This window comes from Hyalella azteca, unplaced genomic scaffold, assembly GCF_000764305.2.
Source record: "Hyalella azteca isolate HAZT.00-mixed unplaced genomic scaffold, Hazt_2.0.2 contig13460, whole genome shotgun sequence".
NCBI classification, from domain to species: Eukaryota; Metazoa; Arthropoda; class Malacostraca; order Amphipoda; family Hyalellidae; genus Hyalella; species Hyalella azteca.
Genome location: NW_025943383.1, coordinates 433324 through 457685, shown reverse-complemented (window position 1 = coordinate 457685; position 24362 = coordinate 433324). Strand labels below are relative to the sequence as shown.

Below are 24362 nucleotides of genomic sequence, written 5' to 3'. Positions count from 1 at the left end.
TTCCATTTCTTCAAGCCATGAATTCCATATCTCTGCCATGAAGTTCTATTTAGGTGCCACAAACTTATTTACAAAGTTGCATGCACCAATGATGATGCACATGTTATCTCAAATGTCTAATTTTACCCTAAAAACAGTTCAATCATACAATTACAGCAACACTAACATTTGTCTTCACTTGAGTGGCGACTGTACATGTGATAGTGCAGTCTGACTGCAACTACGTGATATTCAAGAAAATATTTTTGGGTTGACTTGTTATTATGTTCTGCAGGATATTTTGGCCAGAGCGTTGAAGTACAGTAATGCAGATTGTGGAAGTTGAAAATTTTACGAATTAACATGTTTGCCCTCGAACAGGTGTAAAATATATCTACTTCTTGTTCTGCAGCTATAGCTTTTGCAGTCATGTATGGAGCTGCAAGTTTCATGCTAGATGATTTAGGTTTTATTGATCTGATTGTTAGAAAGAGAAAGATCAAGCTGTTTGATTGTGAAACATATTGAAAATGCCACTTCAAAGCAATGAGATTTCAGTTATAATTATGAATTTAGTTTTGCCAGAGTCATTATGCCCTCACCTGGGTCTGTGGTAGGGCTTGGCTTGGGTTAATCATGTGGCTTTATGATAACTTTTTTTCATTACCAATGGACCAAAAAACTAACAAAAATATATTTCTGTAGCTCTTACACTGATTTTACTTGTAGTATTGATTGCTTTTGAATATATGAATTGGATAGAAGCAGCACAACAGTCTTGTTAAGGGAGCATCTGCCCCAAAAATTATCTTGGATATCAACAGACGGATCGATTCAAAATTTGGTACACGTATGTAAAACAGAATTTTGTTTTTTTGTTCATGTGAATTCTTCAAAAGAATGAAAGAAAACATGAAATTCTTAGAAAACGTCTATAAAGGGGGTACTATAGAAATCCTAAATCCTCCTTGGATTTTCAAGCTACAACATCGAGACACATCATTCGATGCGTAAAGACCATATCTAAAAACTGGTGGTGGGGGTTTTTGAATTTCTCATTTTTATTGGTGTGGGAGCATTTTTTCCAAAATGTTTCAAAATTTTTTGATTTTACCTCCTCCCTCCCCCCTTTTTGTAAAATATAATCCAAACTATAACAAACTTGGAAAAAACCCACCACCAGTTTGTAGATCTTTTATTTGCAAAGATCGGTTTATGTCATTGAAGTAGCTTCAAAACTCTAGGAGGAGATAGGTTTGCAGTGACAATAAGTTAACTTTTCAGTAGGGTCCGACAAAGTTGCGGGCACCTCAAAAAAGACATTCAAGGGTGCAAGGTTGTAGGACTAGATGATATTTGAGCTCAATTTCTGTCAAGGATGGTGTGAACAATGGCACGAGAGTCATCCAATACGACTGCAGATGGATAATTGAAGCACAGCGTGTTAAGACTAGCCATTTAAGTGTGCTACCGGTAATTTTGGCCTATCTTTAATGTTGAAGAACTCCACCACCCCAAACCCTTTCACGATCTGTGGTGAACACATAAATCAACGTACAGAGATGGTTTTGGTACCATTAGATGTGTCAGAATATAAGCTGCAAGACAAGTATATGAACCGAAAAATTCAAAATTTTTGATTTTGGGGAAGACACTCCCCTTGTTGAATTTATTAGTGCCAAAGTTGTGAAATTATGATGAAAAATGGTACCGTAAAATGGGGTAACTTTGACCACTTTTTTTTAAATGATGCCATTTTTCGATAAGGTAAACTTGAATTGAAACGTGCAAAATACAGGTCTATACTCTAGCTTCACATCACCATAAATTGCTGGCTCCTGCCTCTCATAGTTTTGATGTAATTTCAAAAAAAAAAAAAAAGTGATGGTCTTTGTTACCCCCCACTTTGGGGTTTCTTTGACTGGGTGGTAAAATCAATTTTATTTCTTGGTCAAATAACTCCAGGTTTTGGTGCAATGTAGTAGAACTCTTCTAGTTACATAAGCAAATGACAAATTTTAGGTAAGTGTCATAGTTTGCAAATGGGAGTGCCACCCCCCAATGGGCGAAATGTGACCATTTAATCTCTGAAACATAAACATAAATGAAACATAAAGAAAAAACATTAATAGGTGTATCAAACATGAAATATGTTATATAGGTACCTATAGTAATTTTAACTTAATTTACAAGCCGGTCAATGTTACCCCGTCACGGCTGCCATTAGGTGGTCAGAGTTCCCCCATTGTGGGGCAGCACCCCCCATTTGCAAACTATGACACTTTCCTAAAATTTGTCATTTGCATATGTAACTAGAAGAGTTCTACTACAATGCATCAAAACCTGGAGTTATTTTACCAAAAAATGGAAAAATTGTAGGTGGGTACTCTGACAAGCTTTAAATAATAGCTCTTTTTCGTGGGTCGCATTTATAATTTTTTAACCTATTAGATAAGCAAACTTTTTAAATCTTTCTATTGTGTTATGTAGCCTCAGTATTAGACCTTTAATGGCCATTGACAAAATTTTTCTATGTCAAATAGTTATTGAGTTTTGGGGGTTTTTGTTAAAAAAAACAAAAAGTGGTCAAAGTTACCCTGGGAGTCAAAGTAACCCCATTTTACAGTACCAAGAAAAAGTATATATATATATAAATAAAAATGTTGAAGTATTCACTAATGTTACAAATAAAATGATATAGTTCAGCTATATATAAAACTTTTTAATCATTTTAGTAACTTAATGAAATGGTTGCATAAGTATACATATGAAACATACCAAGAAACAAGAATGCATTAGTATAATTTGAAATTCCATGATTTACAAGTAGGAGTTGATCCAATTAGGCAGCTAGGTAAATAGATTATACCAGAAAACCTAATGTGTGTCTGAGATTCAAATGGACAGTCAGCCATTCTGTTTTTTTTTGGTATGAAGTTTGGTTATATAGTTTTTGCACACACCATACATGAAAATCAAAGCAGGTGATGTTACCAATCTGAATGAGTGCAGATATGTACTTGTCCATAAGTTTTTTTTTGTACATTATTTATTAGTTAATGGTGATAAGACTTGTTACTCATCATGGATGCTAATATAAGAACAAGATGGTTTGATGATGTTTGAAAAGATGGTAATATCTTAATTCTTAACCTAAAAGGCCCTACTGTATTGTCTGGCTAGTGTAAAATAGGCATATTTCTGAGCCACAACTAAAGCATTACCATGATTTCTGGAGTTGATAGTTTTATGCAAAGTGCAAGTTTTATTCATTATTTATGTTATTTTAACAATATTTGTTATTTATCTCAAAACATGATTTTGGTGACAGCAAATTTTGGCATGACTAATAAGGTTCAACCTCTCTAATCTTGACGAGCAAATGTAAGAAGTATATTTATACCAATTGTATAGTATACTGGTATGTATACAATTTACATACCTATAGTCCATCTATGTATACATGCATTACAGAAAAAATGTGCAACAAGTGATTTTAAATTGAAATTATTATGTATACTATTGTCATATAATTACTACATTTTACTATATAATTTAAAAGAAAATGGCCTTATTATTCCAAACTTGGTTATGATGAAGAGTGCACTGCTTTATACACCTATAGTTGTGTTTGAGGGAGTGTGGCATCCATGCAACTGCTCTCCTTGTTGGCACTTGTTCTTGGCACCTAAGACTAGTTACGTCAAATTTGTAAATGTATTATTGAGAACCCTCTTGACTTCAAATAAATCTTTTTGCTTTCAATATTAATATTTTAGCAGATAAATTTGTTAGGAAAATAGTGAAAATATCAGTACCTAGCACCTTGTGCATCTTTTCCTCATTGTGGATATGGGCTGCTATCATTTAGACTCCTAATGATCATTCATTCCTAGATTATTTTTTAATAACATGTGTAACTAATCTGAAATCTGAATCCACCATAGCTTTGGTTCATTTATGGATTGTATGTTGGAACTCAACATTCCATAATATTCTTATACAAGCAATCTTTGACCCTGATTGCTTAGCATTGCTTGGCAGTTTTAACTCCTTTTTGTCTCACAGTATCCAAGTAAAGAAGAACTGCAGTTGAAATTCATAGGAATATAATGTATTACTTTATCAAATGATAATTTTTTTCATGTATAACCTAGAGTAAGCTGTGTTATTCACGTTACCTAATAAAAGAATAGAAAAACAAGAACAGTTACTGTGCACATAGTAACCAGAACAATTTTCTATTTGTATTTTGTCTGTCTTCAATTTAGGGTGAAATTAGTCTAGTTACAATTTAATTCCACCAAGTTAGTTATTACTGCTGGGCTATTTTAATGCAAAATAGTTACATGACAAGATGTTCAGACCTTTTTTTATTTCATTGTGTTGGACTGGTTTATCTGTTAATTGCCTAAAATAACATTCAGCTTCTAATTGTACATGTGATATCCTTTTGATAGCCTACATACTTTTAATATTGATTTGCATTTTGGTTTTAATTTTTAATTTCTTAATCATATTCATTATTCTATCGTCAAAAGTGCACAATCTTTATGCTATGAATTTTATATTGGCTGAGTCATTGTTTAGATAGTTGTTTGCTTGAGTGACTTGTCTTTCATAAATCTATTCATGATATCAGTTTTGACTATGTGCTATCTCAATATTTTGTGATTCTCTTTCTGACCTCATTATTATGATGATTTTCAGTGTGGCATCTTCCAAAAAGATTGCCAATTTTCTCATCTTCCCCTTTCCCCAGGTCTCGTTCTCCTGTTGGTGGTGAAGAAGACAGCACCCGAGACAGGAACCGAAGAATGGACAGAAGCAAACCAGTCTCTAAAGTTCGGTAAGACGTCACTCCTGCTAACTCCGAGGTTTTCACCTCCAGATGTGCATTTCAAGAAAAATGCAATATGGGCTCTTTGTACCATTGTAAGAAAAATGCAATGTTTTGAAATAATTCTAGCCAGAATTGGTATTTAGAACTCCCATGCCTCTGGAGTTGCTTGAGCAAAGTTTAATTTTAATTGTCTGACACCAAACACTTTGAATAGTCACTGTAATTAATGGACTAACACCAACCAATTGGACTGAAACCCCTGTCATAATGGACAGAAACCAACCAGTTTACTGTACAGTCAATATCACTAAATAAACAGACACCACTTGGACAGACACTTGATGTTTTGAGGCAGTGGATAAAATCTGCTGTTTTGCTCAAACAAGTCACGGCATGAAGAGATGGCAATTTCCTTGGTGCAGTGTGCTTCAAGTTACAGTTGACTAGTTGTTGTCTTTGTGATGCTGTTGCCTGCGCTGTATAATGCTGGAGAGGTCTAATGGGACCTACTTACTGTCTCGAGCGACCGTATTGTTTTTGATTTATTAAAATGTGAGTAACACCACAGTAAGCTCAGGATATACTGAAGTATGTTTTACAGCTGTGGTGTGACGTACCATACAATGTTCAATGAGTTGAATTGTAATTACACATTGCCATCTGTAAATTATTGAACATGAGAGTGGTAGTCATTATTAACTGATTAAGAAAAAAATTGAACAATTAATTCTTAGGCTATTAGAAGTTGAATAATTACTGAAATTAGAATGAGCACTAAAAATGTTGTAAATATGCAATAAGTAACCATCATTCATTAGTTCTGTAGAGCAACATATAAACTCTAATGTAAAGGAGAGCAAGTAAGTATTTTATGGAGAGGACTCCTAATTTAGTCATTTCACTCACCTTCATAAATCATTCCTATGGCACAAAGATTAAACTAACCCATGAGTAACAAAATAAACAAACTAGTTAGGAATAAAATGAATGAAGAGTAATGAATTAGAGCCAGTAATATCATCAAGGCTCGACTGGGTAGTGAGTAAGTGATACAAGTAACATTGAGTGTGACAATAATTATTCAAGTAAACAAGCAGTGAGCAAGTTAATCTTTTAAGAAGTGCAATAGACAGACTAAAGCACCATACATTTAGCACTCAAAATAAGGAAAACTTGTTTGCAAATATTGTATTAAAACTACTCACAAACCTGATATTTTCATATTAAAACTGTACCTAAGCATCCAGCCAAGTAATTGCAGTCACTTTTGATTATTTACATTTCTTCCTGCATGTTCTCATAATTTCATCATCTGACCTACGGTACTACTTGTTCACTTTTCACATAGGATAAGCCATTGTCTAGATAGTTTGTTATTAGCAGTGAGAAAGGAGTTTCTTCAAGGACAATATTAATAGATAACTTAATTGGTGTTTGAATTATAACAACAGGAATAAAGGAAAATACACTGATTTGACTTTTTGCAAAGTTCATTGTGACCCGATTCATTCTGATCAAAGTTTATCAGATCGAAGTTTATTCCTATTTTGTTATGTGTTATCACTTCTACTTATCTCTCTGGTCTGTGTCATTACTAAACAAACATATATAGTTGTATGTATACAGTCGTAAGTTACGAATTTATAGACCCATTACTGTTGGTTTTGCCTGTAATTTAACCTTGAAATTTAATTTGGACATAAATTGGCCTAAAACATTCTGATATTTTGGCAAACATAGTTAATGTTGAGCACAAGGTTAGACTTACCGTACGGTATATATGCTGAGGACAACTTCCTCAGTTTGAAGTGTTTCTGTATTACCTTTTGACTTATTAAATAGCTTCCTAGGGTGTGTAAAAAATACCTGTTTTATTAATCATTGACTCATAAAAACTCATCCTTTCTGTCCAATGATGAAACAGTAATCAGCCACATGCACTTAGTAATGACATTTGATAAACTGAAAGTTTAACGCAAGTGTGAAATTGTCACAAAATTTTTTATTTATTTATTGTATAGGGTATACATCTATACAGGAATAATTACTAATAACAAAATTGTAACCATTATTTGTTGTAGAATATTCTTGTGCACAGTCTAATACATGTTATAATATGGGCAGCGGCCGCAAAGCTCCCTCCAGTCACCGTGTCTATGTCTCCAACATTCCCTACGAGTACAAGTGGCAGGACCTTAAAGATCTCTTCAGAAATGAAAGTGAGTTCATGTTCTATTCAAGTCTGTATGTACAAACATAGAACTTGCTGTCATCTGGAATTCTTGATCTTAGTAACGTTGAATAGAGCGTTTTAGCTCATTTTCTCACATATGGAAAATCGGCACTATTGTGCTTGTCATGTCCGTCCGTCTGTCTGTCTGTCCGTGACTTCACGTTTTCGTCGACGAGAAAATGCGCTCTCTATCACTCGCTGCAGTGAATACTGAGTTATATTTTTTTTTAGCTCTGTACTGCTTGCACCAATATCTCTTCATTATCGCAACTACAAAAAAGGATTAATGAGGACTGAACGGCTGATGTTCATAGGTTGAGTTTCCTGGCCATAGTACCATGTTCTCTTGTACATTCCTCTTCTTGTTAATAAGATAAGTTGGTTTTCAGTTGGTGAAGTGAACTACGTGGAGATGTTCAAGGATGAGAGCGGTCGCAACCGCGGCTGCAGCGTCATAGAGTTCGAGACGGCCGAGCTGGCGCAGAAGGCTATTGATCAAATGCACAGATACGAGCTGGCCGGCCGCAAGCTCGTCGTTAAGGAGGTGACCATTTGTGTATTCTTTGATATGCACAATGTTTATGAAACCATTTGGCGGCATGACATATTATAGTCCATGCACAAAGCTGGGATTAGGGGAAACTTAGCCTTGTACATCAGGGAGTTCCTGGGCGGCGAGCGGCCCTTCAAAGTGAGTGTGGGAGAGTCATTTTCGCCTGTACGGGTGCAACACCAGGGAGTTCTGCAGGGCATTGTGATTAGCTGCACTCTGTTCCTGATGGCAATTAAATTTATTACCGCCAGCTTGCACCCGACCGTGCAATCCTTGCTTTATGTCGACTATGCTTCATCTCTTTACCTACCCGCTCGCGTGGCATAACACAAACGGACATAAATACCACCAATCATTGGACCATGGCTCGCGGTTCCTCATTCTCAAGTAACAAAACCGTGGCTATGCACTTTTCAGCTTAGTCGCTCTGAAGAAAAACCCCCTTCTTTGTTCCTACAAGGAAAACAAATTGCTGTGTCCCCCGTAGTTGAATTTCTTGGTATGACATGGTACAACAAACTCTCACGAAGACCCCATCTGTAGGCTTTAAAAGGCAACATCCTTTAGGGGATGAACTTGATGAAACACTTTATGGACAGTCATTGGGATGTGACCGGCTAACCCTCTTCTGCCTTTACAGAGTCATACTTAGCGCCAAGATGGCTATGGGTGAATCATATACAAATGTCAGAAAATTCCCACTAGCTTTACTAGACCCAGTTCACAACGCTGCCATCAGGATATATACAGGAGCATACAGAGCATCCCCCACCATCAACCTCTATGCAGAGAGTGGAGAACTATCACTGTATCGCCGCCGAGCGCAGCTCACGCTCCAGATGATTGCTCGCCTCTAACAAATACTATTATCTCCAACATGGCTCACTGTTAATGCCGAAGACCAAGCATCCCCATTCCCATACAACATCATATCATCTGAATGCTACGGAGCACTCTTTACAACAGCACAGGCCCAACAGATGCAGGTTTTGTCATCACGTTCGAGGACACTCCCACGTGGCGAATCCCATCAGTACATTCTGCCCGGATCAAAATAGAACTGTCGCCCCAACACATCAGCCCTTCATCATGACGAGATGTTCACCAGAATGTAATGGAGGACCAGTGAAGCAGCTTCAGAACTGACAACCTTGGACGACATTTGATAGAATGCAGCCTACTGCCAGAGATCTGGCTGGCATGACCTTGTGATGGCACCGCCTTTTAGTCGTATGCCGCGAAACTGTATTTGTTCCTAGCCCATCACCTAGACCAAGCCCCACTTCCTTGACATTGGAGCTTGTACATGAAGCTGGAGCAGACGCTCGCTCCATGAACAGAGAATCTACCGTCTAACCCCTGCACCTAAAGAGATCACATAAGGGGATAACTGCAGATCGTACTTCCGATGCGAAATAGATATCTTGAGCGCTAGCAAACCTTCTACTACTAATAATACTACTACATGCAGCCCTGCTGATGTACATACAAATTATTAATGAAGATATAGTACTCTTGTCTTGGGCTTGAGTTTAATGCTTAATATCAATGTTATCCTCACCCATTCTCTTGTCACGCTCATCACTCATCGGTTGCTGTGCAGGATTACGATATCGACCGCGACAGTCAAGGCAGGATCCGAAAGGACATGGGCCGAGGTGGTGGTGGCGGTGGCGGAGGCGGTGGTGGTGGTGGCTTGGGAGGTCTTGGCGGTGGTGGAGGTGGCAGCGCCATGATGCCCAGCCAGAACAGGATGGGTCAAGTAGGGCCTGTCAACTACGGCAACACTTATGGCCTCTCTGTCGTGTTTCTCGAGAGCCTCGGCATCAACGTACCTCTTGTTAATAAAGTCTTCGTAGCTAATGTGAGTTGGCGTCCAGTGTGGAGCACAGGTCCTAGAGTGTGATGCTAATTTCAGTCATGTTATTTATCCAGAATTAGCTTGATAATCTTTTTAGAGTTGAAAATATAGTTGTGAAGGATAAAAGAAAAGGGCAGGAGGATATTCGTTTGAGCTGAAGAAGGCAGCATGTGATTCTTGACTTAGTTTTCTCAACATGACTTTATGAGTAGGTAATTATTCAGTTAATTAATAGATATGTTGTGTTTGCAGCTGGACTACAGTGTAGATGAGAACCAGCTGCGTGAAGTGTTCAAGGTCGCTGGCAAGGTCGTCAATGTTGAGATCAGCAAGGACCAGGAGACGAGCAAAAGTCGGGGCTTCGGAGTTGTTGGTCAGTTGCCTACTGATGATTTATGATGCTTTACTACCATGATGTAGCATAATGCATTTACTGCCAAACTGTAGGATATATATTTACTGCCATGGTGTGGGATATGTATTTACTGCCAAATTTTGGGAAATTTATTTACTACCATGCTTTAGGATATGTATTTACTCCTATTTGTGGGATATGTATTTACTACCGTTTTATATCATTGCCTCATTTAGAGCTACAACCATAGGTCATAATAGTAAGCTTGTCACATAAATCATTATGTGTGATGTACTCACAAATAATGAAGGCTGTTAATCGCGCAAGGCTAAGGAATTTTCTTAGTGCGCCGTCTGTCTAACGTCGAATAATGTTAAGAATAGAACTCGAATTGATGATAGCCCAATTTTATTAGTATTATGACCGCATTGGAAATAAGATGATGTTTTCCTGGAACCACTGCAATCCTAAGCGCTTACAGCTCAACTCTTCAATTTTTTGTGCTCGCGAATTGTTTAATAAGCTAAACTGGTGTTTGCAGAGTATGAGCACCCGGTGGAGGCGGTGCAGGCGATCTCCATGCTCAACGGACAGCTTTACTTTGACCGCAAGATGAGCGTGCGCATGGACCGCGTGCAGGACAAGAAGAGCGACCCTGTGTCGGGCAGCAAACTGCCCCAGGGCCTCAAGGGTCTGGGCATGGGCCTCGGCATCAATGGCTCGCCACTCACTGACGTCTCCAGTGAGTTAATCTTTTATCTGCTCAGGGTAATTCCAGTTACTGCGCGTGGCACCCCCAAAAATACTAAAACCTAGTCCCGTATTTAGATCGGTCTTAGGTAGGTAGGAGGAGGTAGGATCGGTAGATTTAGGTCCGACATGGTCTGGCACTTCAAATACCTACGCGAAATCGACATGTCTATACTCACTTTCTATGTTCTAGCCCTGCCCCGAAGATGAAATTTTGGCCGGTGAAATCAGCCGCTGCTCCAACGTGCTTTAAACTTGGCCTCGTTTTTTTCCCTTTGCGAATAATGCTCTGAAACTTTTATGGGCTGATCCACAAAAAAAAAAAAAAAAAAAAAAAAAAGGCGTCCTGGGGGAAAAACTGAAATAATTAAAAATATTTGCCAATTGTTGAAAGTCCAAAATTTTTTTTTGACATCCCGATTTTTATAGATTGTAGAGAATTTTGTAAGGCTAGGCAAGTCTAGGTAAGGCTGGTTAGAGTTGTTATGGGTATAAATTAAGAGAATAAAATATGAACAAGTCAAAGTTAGGGTAGCTTAATTATTTTAGGGATAGGGCAAATGGCCATTTAAGGTTTGCTTCAGTAGAATTAAGAAAGGTTATTAAAGGTTAGGTAAGAAAATATAATTTTTGTTATTATACATATTATATTATGTCATTAACTTCCTCATTTGTAGTGGAAAGTTTGAAAATTGTTTCGTGAAGGTTATGTAAGACAAGGCTCGGTTGCTCATGGTCAGGTTAGGAGATTCAGCCAGGTTGTCATTCAAAGGTATTCTATTTGGTCCATTTTATTGGAATGAAAGGAGTTATTCCCTGAACGGTGTACAGGGAACAAAAGGAGCTATTGGTGATATTTTCTAAATGCGCGTGTACTTTTGAATTCAACTGCTTGCGCAATCTGCATTGTTCATTGAGTTATGCATCCTTACCCTCATCGTCTATTGCATTATTGTGTTGCATCATGTGTTTTGCCCATAAAATTGCTCTGTTTTGTGGTTTGTTTGTCTCCAGTTGTAGAAAAAACTTTGTAATTTCCCCTCAAATTCCTTCCTGCTGATTTGAAGTGCTAATTTAAACCAGATTTACAGTTATTGGGCAGCGGTAAAATTTTTGAATACTGCAAGACCAAATTGTGATCTGAATACACATAATCCAGTATGAATGGACAACATATTAGCAATATATCCTGCGCAGCATGTGCAGTGAGGCATTACTGTTGCATTATCATGTTCGATGACCAGGTTGCGCTCCCACCATTTCCCATTGCTTTTAATATCCCACATTTTTTTGTTCAGCTTTTCAACCTGATTTCGTTCATGACTCAGCACTGAGCACCAACACAGCCTCGACGTCTGTGGGGGGCAACATGGCTGCAAACATGCCCATGGGTGCCATGGGTGCTCCTAATGCCATGGGCATGGCCAACACCGCCATGGGTGTCATGAACCCCATGGCGTCGGGCTTGGGCGCCAATATGGGGCAAGGCATGAGCGCCATGGGCACCGGTATGGGCACAGGTATGGGCGGCATGGGCTCAGGACTCATGGGTATGGGCGCTCAGAACTCGAGCATGGATGCCATGGGCGCTAACAACATGATGGGCACCGCCAACAACATGATGGGTGGCAACATGATGCCCAGGTGATCATTAGTTTATTTTACTCTTACATGACACTGTATTGCTATACGTAGTCTATATTATTATTGTCTTTATCTTAAATGATTAAAAGACAAATGTAGAATATGCATACCGTGTGCAGGCTACGAAAGGAACTGGCCTCATCCGCTGATGAAATTCTGTAGTTTTTTAGCGCATTTTCTCATTTATGGAAAAAATGCACTATTGTGCTCGCCATGTCCGTCTGTCTGTCTGTCCGTGACCTCAAGTTTTCGTCGACGAGAAAATGCGCTCTGTCACTCACTGCTGAGTACTGAGTTATATTTTTTGTAGCTTGCTGTACACCGGCGTGCATGTAAATAAGTTGTGCTCAATATTTGCTGGCTGTGCAGTGGCGGGCTGGGGTCACAAGTGACGGGAATGAACCGCATGGGAGGCAGCGGCTACGGCGGGGGCAGCGGTGGGTTCAGCGCGGCGGGGGGTGACATGAACGGCGGTGGGGGACGCAACTTCGGCAGCTACGGCGGCGCGGGCGGCGTGGGCGCCTCTGCTGCTGGCAACGTCGTCCAGATATCCAACGTGAGTACGTCATCGTCCACATTATTTCTGTCTGCCGTGTGTGATGTGTGGCGTGCGATGCACTGGAGTACATCATCGTCCACATGTTCTATGAGTTGTGTGCGAGATACAGTGTGATTCATGGAAACTTTCTCATTTGAAAGCTCAATAAAAATATACAATATTTATATTATTGAAAAAGACGTTACCTGAATTTTTGATTCACTTAATTTTAGAGATGACATCAGACAAACGACAGCTCCGATTGTCAATGCATTCAGATAGTCGATTTTTGACTCGCTGAAGCATATTGATGGGTATATTGGCGATGGCTTCAGGGTATGTTGTTCTTCAAGTGAGGTAGGGTCTTCCGACAGTCATTATCAACAATTGATTTAAGATAACCCTGGAATAAAATCACATGGGGCCAAATCAGAGACCGGGCGGGCCAAAGGTCACCTCTCTAGGATATGAGGCGCACAGCATTATGTTGGCTCAAAAGATCCATTGAACGTCGCGATGTACGGGCCGTGGCTCCATCCTTTTGGAGATAGATATCTCTGGCATTCATTTCAGCCAGATTTGGCAAAAAAAGACGTCAATCATTTGCTTGTACCGAGCTGCAGTCACCGTTACTTCGCGTTCGCTTTCCTTAAAGAAATAGGGGCCAATTATGACGACTTTTGACACCGTACACCACACAGGTCACGCTTTCACAATGAAGTGGCCGTTGATGGGGTTCACGTGGATTTTTATCACTCCAATAACTTATGTTTTACTTGTTTACGCTGTCGCAATTGTGCAAGTGAGCCTCATCACTATAGAAAACGACTGCATCGGAAGGCAAGTTCTCAAGAAGCGTTTCACTTTCATTTCGGCGAGCAATAACATCGTTTTTGCCAATTTCTTCTGCCGCAAACAATTTATAGAGATGAAATTGCAGTTCTTTGTGGAGTATTCGTACCACACTGCTATTTGAGATCTCCAGAATAGCAGCGTGTTAAAGTGCTGAACGGTGTGGAGAATGCAGAAACGCCACTCTTAACTCTCTCCACGTTCTCGGGTGTTGTGGCAGTCCACTGACTTCCAGATCCTCTTGCATTCACACATCCACTTGCCGTTCATTACTTCGTTCTTCCACTTCTTCCATTCAATGCGAAACCGAGTACGGAATGCTCGTTGAATAGCGATAATGAAACGGCCATTGGAAAAGTACGCCTCGACAGCAAACGCACGCTGCTCACCTGTCCAATGCATAGTGGCAACTGACTTGACACGACACAAAACTTCATGACCTTGCCTTTCATATTAAATACTCCCCGCCATTTTTCCACAAAATCTGGCTGCTTGACGCGAATTACAGAGCAGGAAGTTTCCATGAATCACCCTGTAAATGCGTATGTGATGCACTGACGTGTGTGTGATTCGTTAGGGCCCAATCCTCAAATATCAAAACAAGGCCTTCATTGACTCCATATATTAAACTAATGATCATACGGGGAAATGAGTTATAAATACAAGTGAAAGACCAGTTAAGGTCTAACAAACTAACAAACCAGGATTTGCCGCAAAAATATAACTCAAATTAATATTACACTGTGAACGGCAGGAAACGTTTCCAATATAAATTTTATTTTCACTATGCTTTATAGGGTTTTAAATGCATCTGTCTCTCTGAATAACTTCTAGTTACGAGGTAGCAAGCATTGGGTTGTCGCTTGTCGCGTCATGTACATTGAGTTAGAACCCTTGAGCTACACGACGTGATGGGCGGTAGCGGCAGCAGCAGCAGTAGTTTGTTGATTGCCCGCTATCAGCTTGAACGGGCTAGTTCAGAGAGCTGTCTGTACCTGAGCAGTATGGTTGTAGCCCTGTCTGTCATTACCTATCGTAATTTTATGCTGATCATTGTTACCGTACGGTCTAGTTCAGAGAGCTGTCTGTACCTGAGCAGTACGGTTGTAGCCCTGTCTGTCATTACCTATCGTGATTTTATGCTGATCTTTGTTACCGTACGGTCTAGTTCAGAGAGCTGTCTGTACCTGAGCAGTACGGTTGTAGCCTTGTCTGCTAGTAGCTGTCGTAATTTTTTGTTCATCATTGTTACCGTGTGCAATACGAAGTGTCTTGTGCTTATCAATGTTTACTGTTGAATGCCATTTTAATTAAAAAAAAAACAGAATAAACTATTTTAAATGGTGCAAATTACGATTTAACGAACGTGAGTTCGTTAAACAGTCCTAATACTAACTCCTACTGCTGTTGAGGCATCCCAATATAAAGATGAAGTACGTAGCACGTCTTGAAGAGGTCACGTCTGAGGTTGTTAGAAACCATATGTGTGAAAAATTACATCGATCCTATTCCGATCTCTTTTAGGTCATTTTTGCTTCGTTCGTAATTCTAATGTACCTTTTTCTTGTTAGTTATTTTACTTTAATTTAATGGTTGGTTTAGTAACATGTTGAAATATGTTTTTGCATCTGCCTATGGAGACAACATAGCAGAACCTGCGGAATCCCGATGTCTTTTAGGTCGTTTTTGCTTCATTCGTAATTCTAATGTAACTTTTTCTTCTTTGTTTAACTTTTTTTCATTAAGTTATTTTACTGGAAAGTAATGTATATTTTAGTAATATGTTGAAATATTTTTTTGCAGCTGCCTATGGAGACAACATGGCAGAACCTACGGGATTTATGCAGGGAATACGGCGAGATCCGCTTCGCTGAGATCAGGACCAAGGGCACCGGCGCTGTCAAGTTCCACACCGAAGCTGACGCCAGGAGGGCGGCTGGTATCCTTTTTATGCTGTAGAGCGAGCATACCTCTGCCTAGTCTTTCAGAGACTCGTCTAAATATTTAATTAGTTAATATCATCTCACTTGCTATTTATTGCATTTGTATGATTTTCAGAATACATTTTCAATCCTGGAGCACTGGCTCACTTTAATTCATTTTGTACTATTTGGCATATAATTTGTTTATCTGTACGCACAATATGAATTCTATTTCTAATTTGATCTCGTTTGATTTGTCAGTAATTGACAGCTTTAATGTGTTCTTACGTAATACTGAAGCTTGTGTCGCAAAGAAGTAAATGAAATTCTGACTTTGATAACCACTTGATTTTGCCCAGCTTGCCAAATTCCTAATATTGATGATTTGTGTGATAACAAAACCCAAAGTTGGAGTTCCTTAACCCGCATCCCAGACATGTTGGACAGACAGCGGTTCAGCGGACGGATGTTGGAGGCCAGAGTCATCTAATAATTCCTACATGAAGATAAATAACTATCACTTTCATCTCGTTCTGGCTTGTTAATGCAGCTCAGCTGTTGGTTGGTCGCATGCTCTTAGCAATAAGCTAGCTGCTCCATGGGGAAGATCTTTCAACGCAACGAATAGGCTTCTTGTTCGTTGTTGCTCGTCGTCGTAACTTCCTATTATGGCCCATTGTTAGAGTTGCGTTACTCTAGTAGGAACCTGATCGCCTTGTGTTTTATTTATTTTCTAAGACGTAACTCGTGCCACTTTCTCGACAAAATTAATGCCATCTTGTGAATGACTTGACCCTCAAATCTTGGTTGCAAAACTCCCAACTTTGTTGCTCATTAAATTAATGTCATCCTTGATTTCAACAATCTTACTTCAATCTCTCAGGATCAAAGTCATTTCTGTTAAGTCATCAAAACTCCTAAGCTGAAAGTAATTACCTCGTACAAACCATCTTTGCTGCAGTTGACATTCAATGCATTTTCAGTTTCCGTATACTCAACCAACTCCTGAAATTAACTGTAAAAAATGGGGCGTGGATGCTAGGTACATCGTCATGGCTTATGCAGCGTGCTCGTGAATTCCACTTGAAACTTCTTGCTTCGTCTGGACTTATTTATGTTATTTTTAACAATTTTCGTCCTTGTACAACCCCAAGTTTGCTGTTGTGCATTAATTACAGTTTGACATGCTGTGGGACTTGATGCGTTTGTTGACTACTGGTAACAATGAGGTCTTCCTTCTCTGTCGCAATGCGTCACAGGTAACAGAGCTGTTCCCTCTTTGTCGCAATGCGTCACAGGTAACAGAGCTGTTCCCTCTCTGTCACAATGCGTCGCAGGTAACAGAACTGTTCCCTCTCTGTCGCAATGTGTCACAGGTAACAAAGCTGGTCCCTCTCTGTCGCTATGTGCCGCAGACAACAGAGCTGTTCCCTCTCTGTCGCAATGTGTCGCAGGTAACAGAGCTGTTCCCTCTCTGTCGCAATGTGTCACAGGTAACAGAGCTGTTTCCTCTGTCGCAATGCATCGGTCGGTCCTGGATGTATAATCTGGGACTGAGGGTCTCTTCGTAGTTTTGGACAGCAGAATTTCATACCAGGCGCGTTTTGTTCTCTTTGTCTTATCGACTTAAAGAGAAATTCGAGGTGTCTTTGGCGTCTTCGAATTCGTACCTGATAGACCAGAAAATGTTATTATTGACAGAATTAACTCGGTCATGATGTTTATGTACTATTTTTTACAAACCATTCCCTCTTCAGTTGACGTCTCAACATCAAATCGGAACTAGTTTAGATACGCTGTTTGCATTTGTATTCGTACTACAATTTTTCATGTCTGGTTTGCATTTGATAACAAGAACCTGAAACGCTAACTTGAATAATAGTTGTCAATTTAATCGTACGACCTGCGATTCATTGACGCCTCTCACTTCGATGCAAATTACATGGATTATTTTTCCTTGAAATTAGACCTTAATTTCGCAGAAATGGCAAATTTGGTTTCTAGTTTGTATTTAATCTAATGCTCATAATTTTGTCAGCTGGAATCATCAATTGTGACTCGATTCATGAAGTGTCGTGGATGTTGCAAATAGTGTGCGCATCTTGTGGGATCGTCTGCTTTGATTTGGTTTGAGCAAATAATAGCAAAACAGTACAACTTTCATGTCCATGCAATCGTGATTATTTACTTGATTTAGACTGCATTGTTGCGTTCCATGCTTGATAATATAGATTGGGATCAGTCAGTGGATGTTCAAATTGTCTTACTTGTGCATTACGTGACGAAAGCTTTGGGTTACTTGACGGTCTCTAAACTTGCTTATTTGTTACCCACTAATGCAAATTGTGTAGTGACTTCCACGCGTCTCCAGCGCTGCCGCAGTCAACACAGCGACCACCGCGCAAGGCTCGGGACGTTCCCAGCATCAGGTAACACGCCGTCTTGCTGCGGAAATTTTCTCTAGCGCCTTTATTAGTGTGTAGTTCTAATGATTCCTCTCTGCGTAAACATAAAATACGTGTTGAGTTCTTACAAAGTCACGAATTAACTTCCAGTTCATGCGTTTGTTGTGGACTGCCATGCTTGAAGGGAGAAAAGCTGAAGTGGACGCAGGAGCTGTGATACGGTGACGACCAATTAATGGCTCCTAATATTTTTTATTATATCATTTCTTATTGTGCCTCATTGGTTTGCTATGAACAGCCATGCTGAAGTTGCAAAATACTAAGTTAGCTTTTCGATCCTAAATTGTTACTTGCTATAATCGCCACAAATTATCAAGTTATGTCTGGTCCCTAGATTCAGAAGTTGATGTTTTAACGGCTGCGTTTTTCCATGAGCTGATGATGTCTTCCCGTAACGTCCACATTGTAATGTTTCAACGGTCCCAATTCTTTCCTTCCTCCAAACATGGCGCTCCTGTAATTGTTCAGGAGCTGTTTTTGTATTTTTAGGACAAGAAATTTAATGCGGCAAGTGCGTGTAATGACCAAATTTTTATCATGGGTCGAGTGTTCAATGATTCGGTATCATTATTCCAAGTTGTGACGTCTCCTCTTTAGTGGCAAGTTATCTTGGATTGGGACGGTTTTCGGTTAAATTGTCAGTGACTTGTTGGACTCTTTTATGAATTTATTATGATTTAAATAGATTTTGTAGCGAGTTCAAGTTACCTACAGTCCTTCTGATGAAAAATGTGTTATCTACCTGATATTCTTGTTGTAAGTTCTTGTGTTTTAATGATCCTGATATGATACTATTAAGCTACATCTGCGCTAATTAATGCACATCTTCTCGACGTTGCTGTTGTACATCAGATGGCTCTATTTAATATCGAATTTTTCTCGTTTGTAAGGGAAGTTCACTTTGCATCCTAAGACAAGATCGCCGCTCTTGTGTTGCATTCAAAGCGTGTTTTAGCCCACGTCTCCGCTACTAATCTATTGTAGTCTTTACTTTTAGAGTTCGCTCTAAGTTTCTGTGCTCTTGACAGTATAAAGATTATTTGATGTACGAATTGTTTTGTTCTTCATCCTTTTGTCGCCGTTTCAGATCTTTTATCCTGTACAATATAATGAGCAGATCTCTTCTTTTCGAACTCAGTGGATTGCTGCTGTCTTCGAAGTTCTGCTCGAGTGGAATGGATTCCTCTATTTTCAGTCCCAGTAGAATGGAGTGCTATCATTTTACGTGGTAGAATTCAATGGTAATTACTAGTGTATATGGGTGCAATGTTCTAATTCAGAAGTGTCAGTGATTCAGTGCTTTAGAACCCGGGATTCTATGTTCTAAGTTTCTTGTCAGTAGATATTCTTTTTCCTGTGTCAAGTATTCATTATACAATTGGTCTCCTAGCAAATCGTACTGACAAACGACGAGTTTTGTTTCGGCAGTTGGTATAGATATCTGTCCCAAATCATTTTTTCTGAAGTTGCCTTGTATCTTATGTAATATCAGCTTCAAAATGTTTATGGAAATGATGAAAAGTGCACCGGTTTAGTTGAAGCTCTCCAATTTCTTCCAGATATCAAACACCTGCAATGTCAGCAGTCTTATTTGAACGATGGTTTTTATATTGCCTTATTTGACCAGCTCAGCTCGTTTACTTCCCTCCGTATACGTGATGATGCCTCCAAGATCAGTTTGCCGTATTTCTCTTTCAGTCATAGTGCCCGCCTGTATGCGTGCCTTTGTTGATTATACAGAAAATTCCTAATCCGATATTGCACGGAAAAATTGTTAAATCTGGTAGTATGAAAGATGTTTTTAGGAGGGACGGTGCTAATTTGGTCTAAGGAAACTATTGAAGTGACTTGGAAAGCTCGTAGATTGTTCAAATATTGCAAACTTTGAAAATACTGTGTTAAATTTTACGTTGGCACATTTCTGACTGTCATTGTTGTATTGCCTAATGTTTGTTTCGTTTCCTGAAGATACCAGCACTTGCAGTCTCTGATATCTTTTACATGATTGACGACGATAATGTCTAATGCGAAATGGTTAAGCTTCGGAACTTTGAAATATTCTTATTCATTTGCGTTGTAACTGACCGAGAAGTGGAGTCTTGAGTTGCAACATCTTATCGTTACCACTTTGCTGGTGACCGTCTTCTGAACACTGCAGTGCCACATTGCCAGCTGTGTTGCTTCTCAATTATCCATGATACTGAAGTGGTATCATGGTGATGGTAGTGCTCATGTTTGTGCAAGTGGTCTGCTGCTTGGTGGTACATTCAACCGACATCGCTGGGGTGATGGTGTGGTGGTCGTGGTGGTGGTTCGCTGGCGGTAAGTCGTACCTTTTAGACGCCTTGTTTTGGCTCGTCTTTTGCAGCTCATTCGATGTGCCTGTGTTCTTGTCGTGGTGCGATCATTCGTAGTTTCCAATTTGTCAAGAACCTTCATTACGTTTTTGTATTATTTGTTCTTTTAGTCATGCGCTTCACGCCGAACATCCTCTAGATATCCGACTCTTCAATACGTTCCTATTCTAGCTATACTTTTCATCAAAGGAAGTCCATTGATTTTTTGTACAAAACTCTAAAGTCAAGTCGAGCATTTTTTTTGTGATAAATGTATCTTCATGTAAATTTCACGTATGAGCGATTGGAAAATGCTTCAGTATCATCACCATCACTGCTTTTCCTGGAGGCTCTACACTCGGAAATTTCGCGCCTATCGTAAATTTTACAATACTCCTAACTTTGCGCATAAATTATTGCTGAAATTTATAATTCAAGATCCGCGCTCCTAAGATTCTTAATGTGAGATCCGAGCGATGACTGCTTGATGAAGATCACATACTACAAAATCTTACACATTTTCGAATGTACAGCCTCGCACCTTGGTTTCGTTGGAGAGCTGTGTTATTTTTATATTACGACTGCTGTCTAACTAATACAGTTTTTTTGTTCCATTTATTATTATTGATTCGAATAGGAACAGCGATTACAGCGTTAATTACGCCGTAGGCCAGTTATTCATTCTTAACATCGCAGAATAGCCACAGCTTGTTGTGGTCTCGAACACGCAACTTACTGCTCCAATTTTGCTTTGCTTAATTGCCATGAATCTTAAAGGTCGGGAAGATTTGTTTTTGGCTAGGGCTGAACTAAAAGTCGCTCGGCATATCAGCTCAACACTGTTCCTTGCAAATTGTCCGATGTTGTTGGCAAAGCTTTTGATTTGATAAATTTCTTGAAGATTTTGACATTCAAATGGTTGAATAACCTGGACTATTTTTTTAAGGACAACTGTCTTGTTGATGGTACAATTGCCTATGTTGAGAAAAGCTACGGTCAAATGCCCTCGCAACGAAATTATGAACCTTATAGAGGTAGACATTTTAGCTCTTTACGACTTTATACGACTGAGACCTTGTTAATCACTAATGGTTCGATCTCTTGAGCAAAGCAATGCATTTTGATCATTTCTCAACTGACGATTGGCTCTCAGCGTAAAGTGGCCGAGCTGGCTTGATTTTTATTAGAGGAGGTACAACCGTTTGCTTTCATTCGAGGAGTAACGTGCAATGATTAACAATTTAAGTGCTTAAACGGTGGCTTTTTCGCAGTGGGTTTTTTCTTGTTTTGATTAGATTAACGCTCGAATATATCTAATGGCTGATGAATGCTGATAAAACCAGCGAAATCTTGGGGCGTGAGAAATTATTTCCTGGGGCTGCACCTTGTTTTGTGCTGCGAGATTCCTTCTAGTCGAGTCGGCGAGTGCACGAGTAGCCGTTGACGGCACTCATGTTTTGTATATTCTCACCTTGAGTGTTCAAATCGTGGTAATTTCTATAATGATGATTGTTGGCTTTAGTTGTCTATGATATAATTTACTTGAATTTTTGGCAATCTCTGAGCGTTTAGATTTCTGAAGAAGTTATCTTGACGAATTTTCTTGTTTCTTCATGAATATTTTAAACTCAATTGAAATATTGAATTATCTTTTTTCCCACAGGTAAGTGAGCTCCAACACGAGCGGAAATCTCCGCCTTCTTCAGCAGCGTACTCGTCATCTTGTTATCAAGCTATCTTCTGTGCAATACAAGCTCCTCGCAACTTTATGCTTTATGCTTGCTTCAGCCCCAACTAAAAGAATATAATGGTAACGTTGTAATTAATCTTGCAACTCACTGAACGGGAATGTTAAATTCCCAAAAATATTGACTAAGAGATTAAATAAATTGAAGAGTAGCTAAGAATTCTCAGCAAGATAGCTTGAATATCAAGATCCATTCAGTTGGCGATTATATGCTAGACTGTGCTAACAAGGCAGATTCTCGGATTATACAGCGATATTCGTGTGGACCAGTACCACTGAAACTGCAATATTTAGATTTTCTATTAGGTGGAATTCAATTAATTTATGATATCGTTAATATTTCTGTGAATCTGGCTTGTGGTCAATTTTTTCTCTGTGAACATTCATTACGGAATGGGCACTGAGTGGGCTCAATATTCGCTACACGCGGAATAGCTTACTGTTATCTTTAGGTTTCAGAAAATGCTAGATTTTCTTAATAATACCAAATTATTGAAAAGATATACGAATTATAGTTTTGATTTTTTTTCCATTATTAATATTTCATTAGTAGCTGCCATGTGCTTAGGAATTGAATTTGACCAGTTCATGCGTCAGCCTTGCGTATTCACTGTGATGCCTTGTGTACAAGCGCTGCTGCTCGCAGCACATTATTTTACAAGTAAAATATACAATTTATCTCTGAAGTTCGCTTTTCCTTCGCCAAGATCATCCTTCGCGATTTCTCGTCTGATAGCCTTTAATGTGACAATTTTTCTTGAATTAAGTGGTTTAGTTGCTAGAATAAAATCTATCTCTTGAGTTTGAAGTTAGTTGCAGTTCGCAACTAATACATCGTCTGTGAATGTTGCCTAAATTGCGATGGGTCCCGATGTCTGTACGATAACCAGACTCGATAGATTGTTCGTGTAATGATAGTACAATTCGGCTACCAGATACCAACTTTTAGTATGCAGGTCACTGAATTGTTATCTAACTAGAGATGACCTAGAGGTGGCGTGAAGTAGCCTTATCGCCGTGTCAAGTGTGTTATGGGTTGATCTTGCCACGTTCTGAAACCAAGCTAGAGCCTGTGGGCCGCGTATTCTATCCGCGATGATCTTGGTTAATGTATTGCTTCATAAATAGGAGTTATAATTTATGAGGATGATTGGCTAATGGAAAACTTGACGTGACGTGACTGAGGGGCACATAAGTTGGAGTCCTTGGGTTGCTTGTTGGCTGCGATGCCATTTTCGGTGCTTCACTGAAAAACGAAGCAGAGACGAGATACCGACCTGAGGCTTTCATGAAACTCTAGCAGTGGATAACTGGGCTGAACACGTTACGAATTGGGCAGACTAGAGAAAGATGTCGTGGAGAATATGATTTTTTATCGTGTGCCGAGAGCTAGCAAGGTTACGTGCAACTCCTGCATGTCATAGCAACCCGTGACCGTCACCTCAGCACGCGACTGTCGACACTGGTACTTTGATGTGGAGAAAACTACTTATAATTTAACTTATACTAATTATTTACCATTGAAAATATTTGTAGAGTTTACATCCATGAATCTATGAACCTCCTAAATAAAATGGACTATTACGACGTCTCAGCAAAAGAAAGGATTGCTATCACCTCTCCAACAAAGTGGACTGACTTTTGACTGTCGAGTCATGTGATGATGACGAATGGACTGAGGTTTTATGACTTCAGGCTACTACGTAGTACTACCAGCCTGAAGTTGAGAAAGGGATGGGTTGGGAAATTGCGAGTCGTTCCAGCCATAAGCTAAACTTAAAATTAAACTACCATTTACTGTTAGAAGTAATGACATAAGAATAATAATGATTCCCTGTCAAATACCCATTCACACATTACATTGGCCATTAATAGCTCGTTGTTATTGTAATCGCAACTTTAATTCAAATAAAATCTGCGGATCTCTCGTGAGTAGACGTGTTCGCGAACATATTGTTTAAATGATGCTCAAAGAATCAATGAACCTGGGCGGTAGATGCACATCTACTTCATTATTAAAGCGTCATTATTATTAGCCCTAATTGGGCTAATATTAGCCTAACTTATATTATCTCCATGAATCTAAAGCTAATAAGAATCTTGACTTCAACTGTGTTAAAAACATTCTACAAAATTAAGTATCCTGCGTTGTCCGTTACTGAAGTAGGTAATTTAAAATGTTATTGGAATCCGCGTCGCTTCTGGTGTTTCTGGTTTCTAGGCGGTATCTCGTAAGGTCGGAGGAAACGTCTATGGTTCGGAATCATTGAGCTTTGTCACGGTG

The 24362-nt window shown here is 39.3% G+C and overlaps 1 protein-coding gene across 5 annotated transcripts in view; it reads left to right on the top strand.

The window, feature by feature from the left end:
* Nucleotides 1–22756, top strand: part of LOC108666897 (myelin expression factor 2) — a 28450-nt gene extending 5694 nt beyond the window's left edge. For 2 of the 5 annotated variants that reach the window (XM_018153849.2, XM_047883690.1), the window contains 10 exons: nucleotides 4742–4828; nucleotides 6947–7041; nucleotides 7445–7599; nucleotides 9212–9472; nucleotides 9722–9842; nucleotides 10366–10566; nucleotides 11873–12218; nucleotides 12588–12774; nucleotides 15412–15547; nucleotides 15965–19043. In XM_018153849.2, coding sequence (XP_018009338.1) covers nucleotides 4742–4828; nucleotides 6947–7041; nucleotides 7445–7599; nucleotides 9212–9472; nucleotides 9722–9842; nucleotides 10366–10566; nucleotides 11873–12218; nucleotides 12588–12774; nucleotides 15412–15547; nucleotides 15965–16020 — 1645 coding nt within the window. In that variant the 3' untranslated portion in view covers nucleotides 16021–19043. Of the gene's footprint in view, nucleotides 1–4741; nucleotides 4829–6946; nucleotides 7042–7444; nucleotides 7600–9211; nucleotides 9473–9721; nucleotides 9843–10365; nucleotides 10567–11872; nucleotides 12219–12587; nucleotides 12779–15411; nucleotides 15548–15964; nucleotides 19044–21994 lie in introns of those variants that run through there. The other 3 variants (XR_007157057.1, XM_047883691.1, XM_047883692.1) reach the window with 3 other exon arrangements.
* The last annotated feature ends 1606 nt before the right edge of the window (nucleotides 22757–24362 follow it).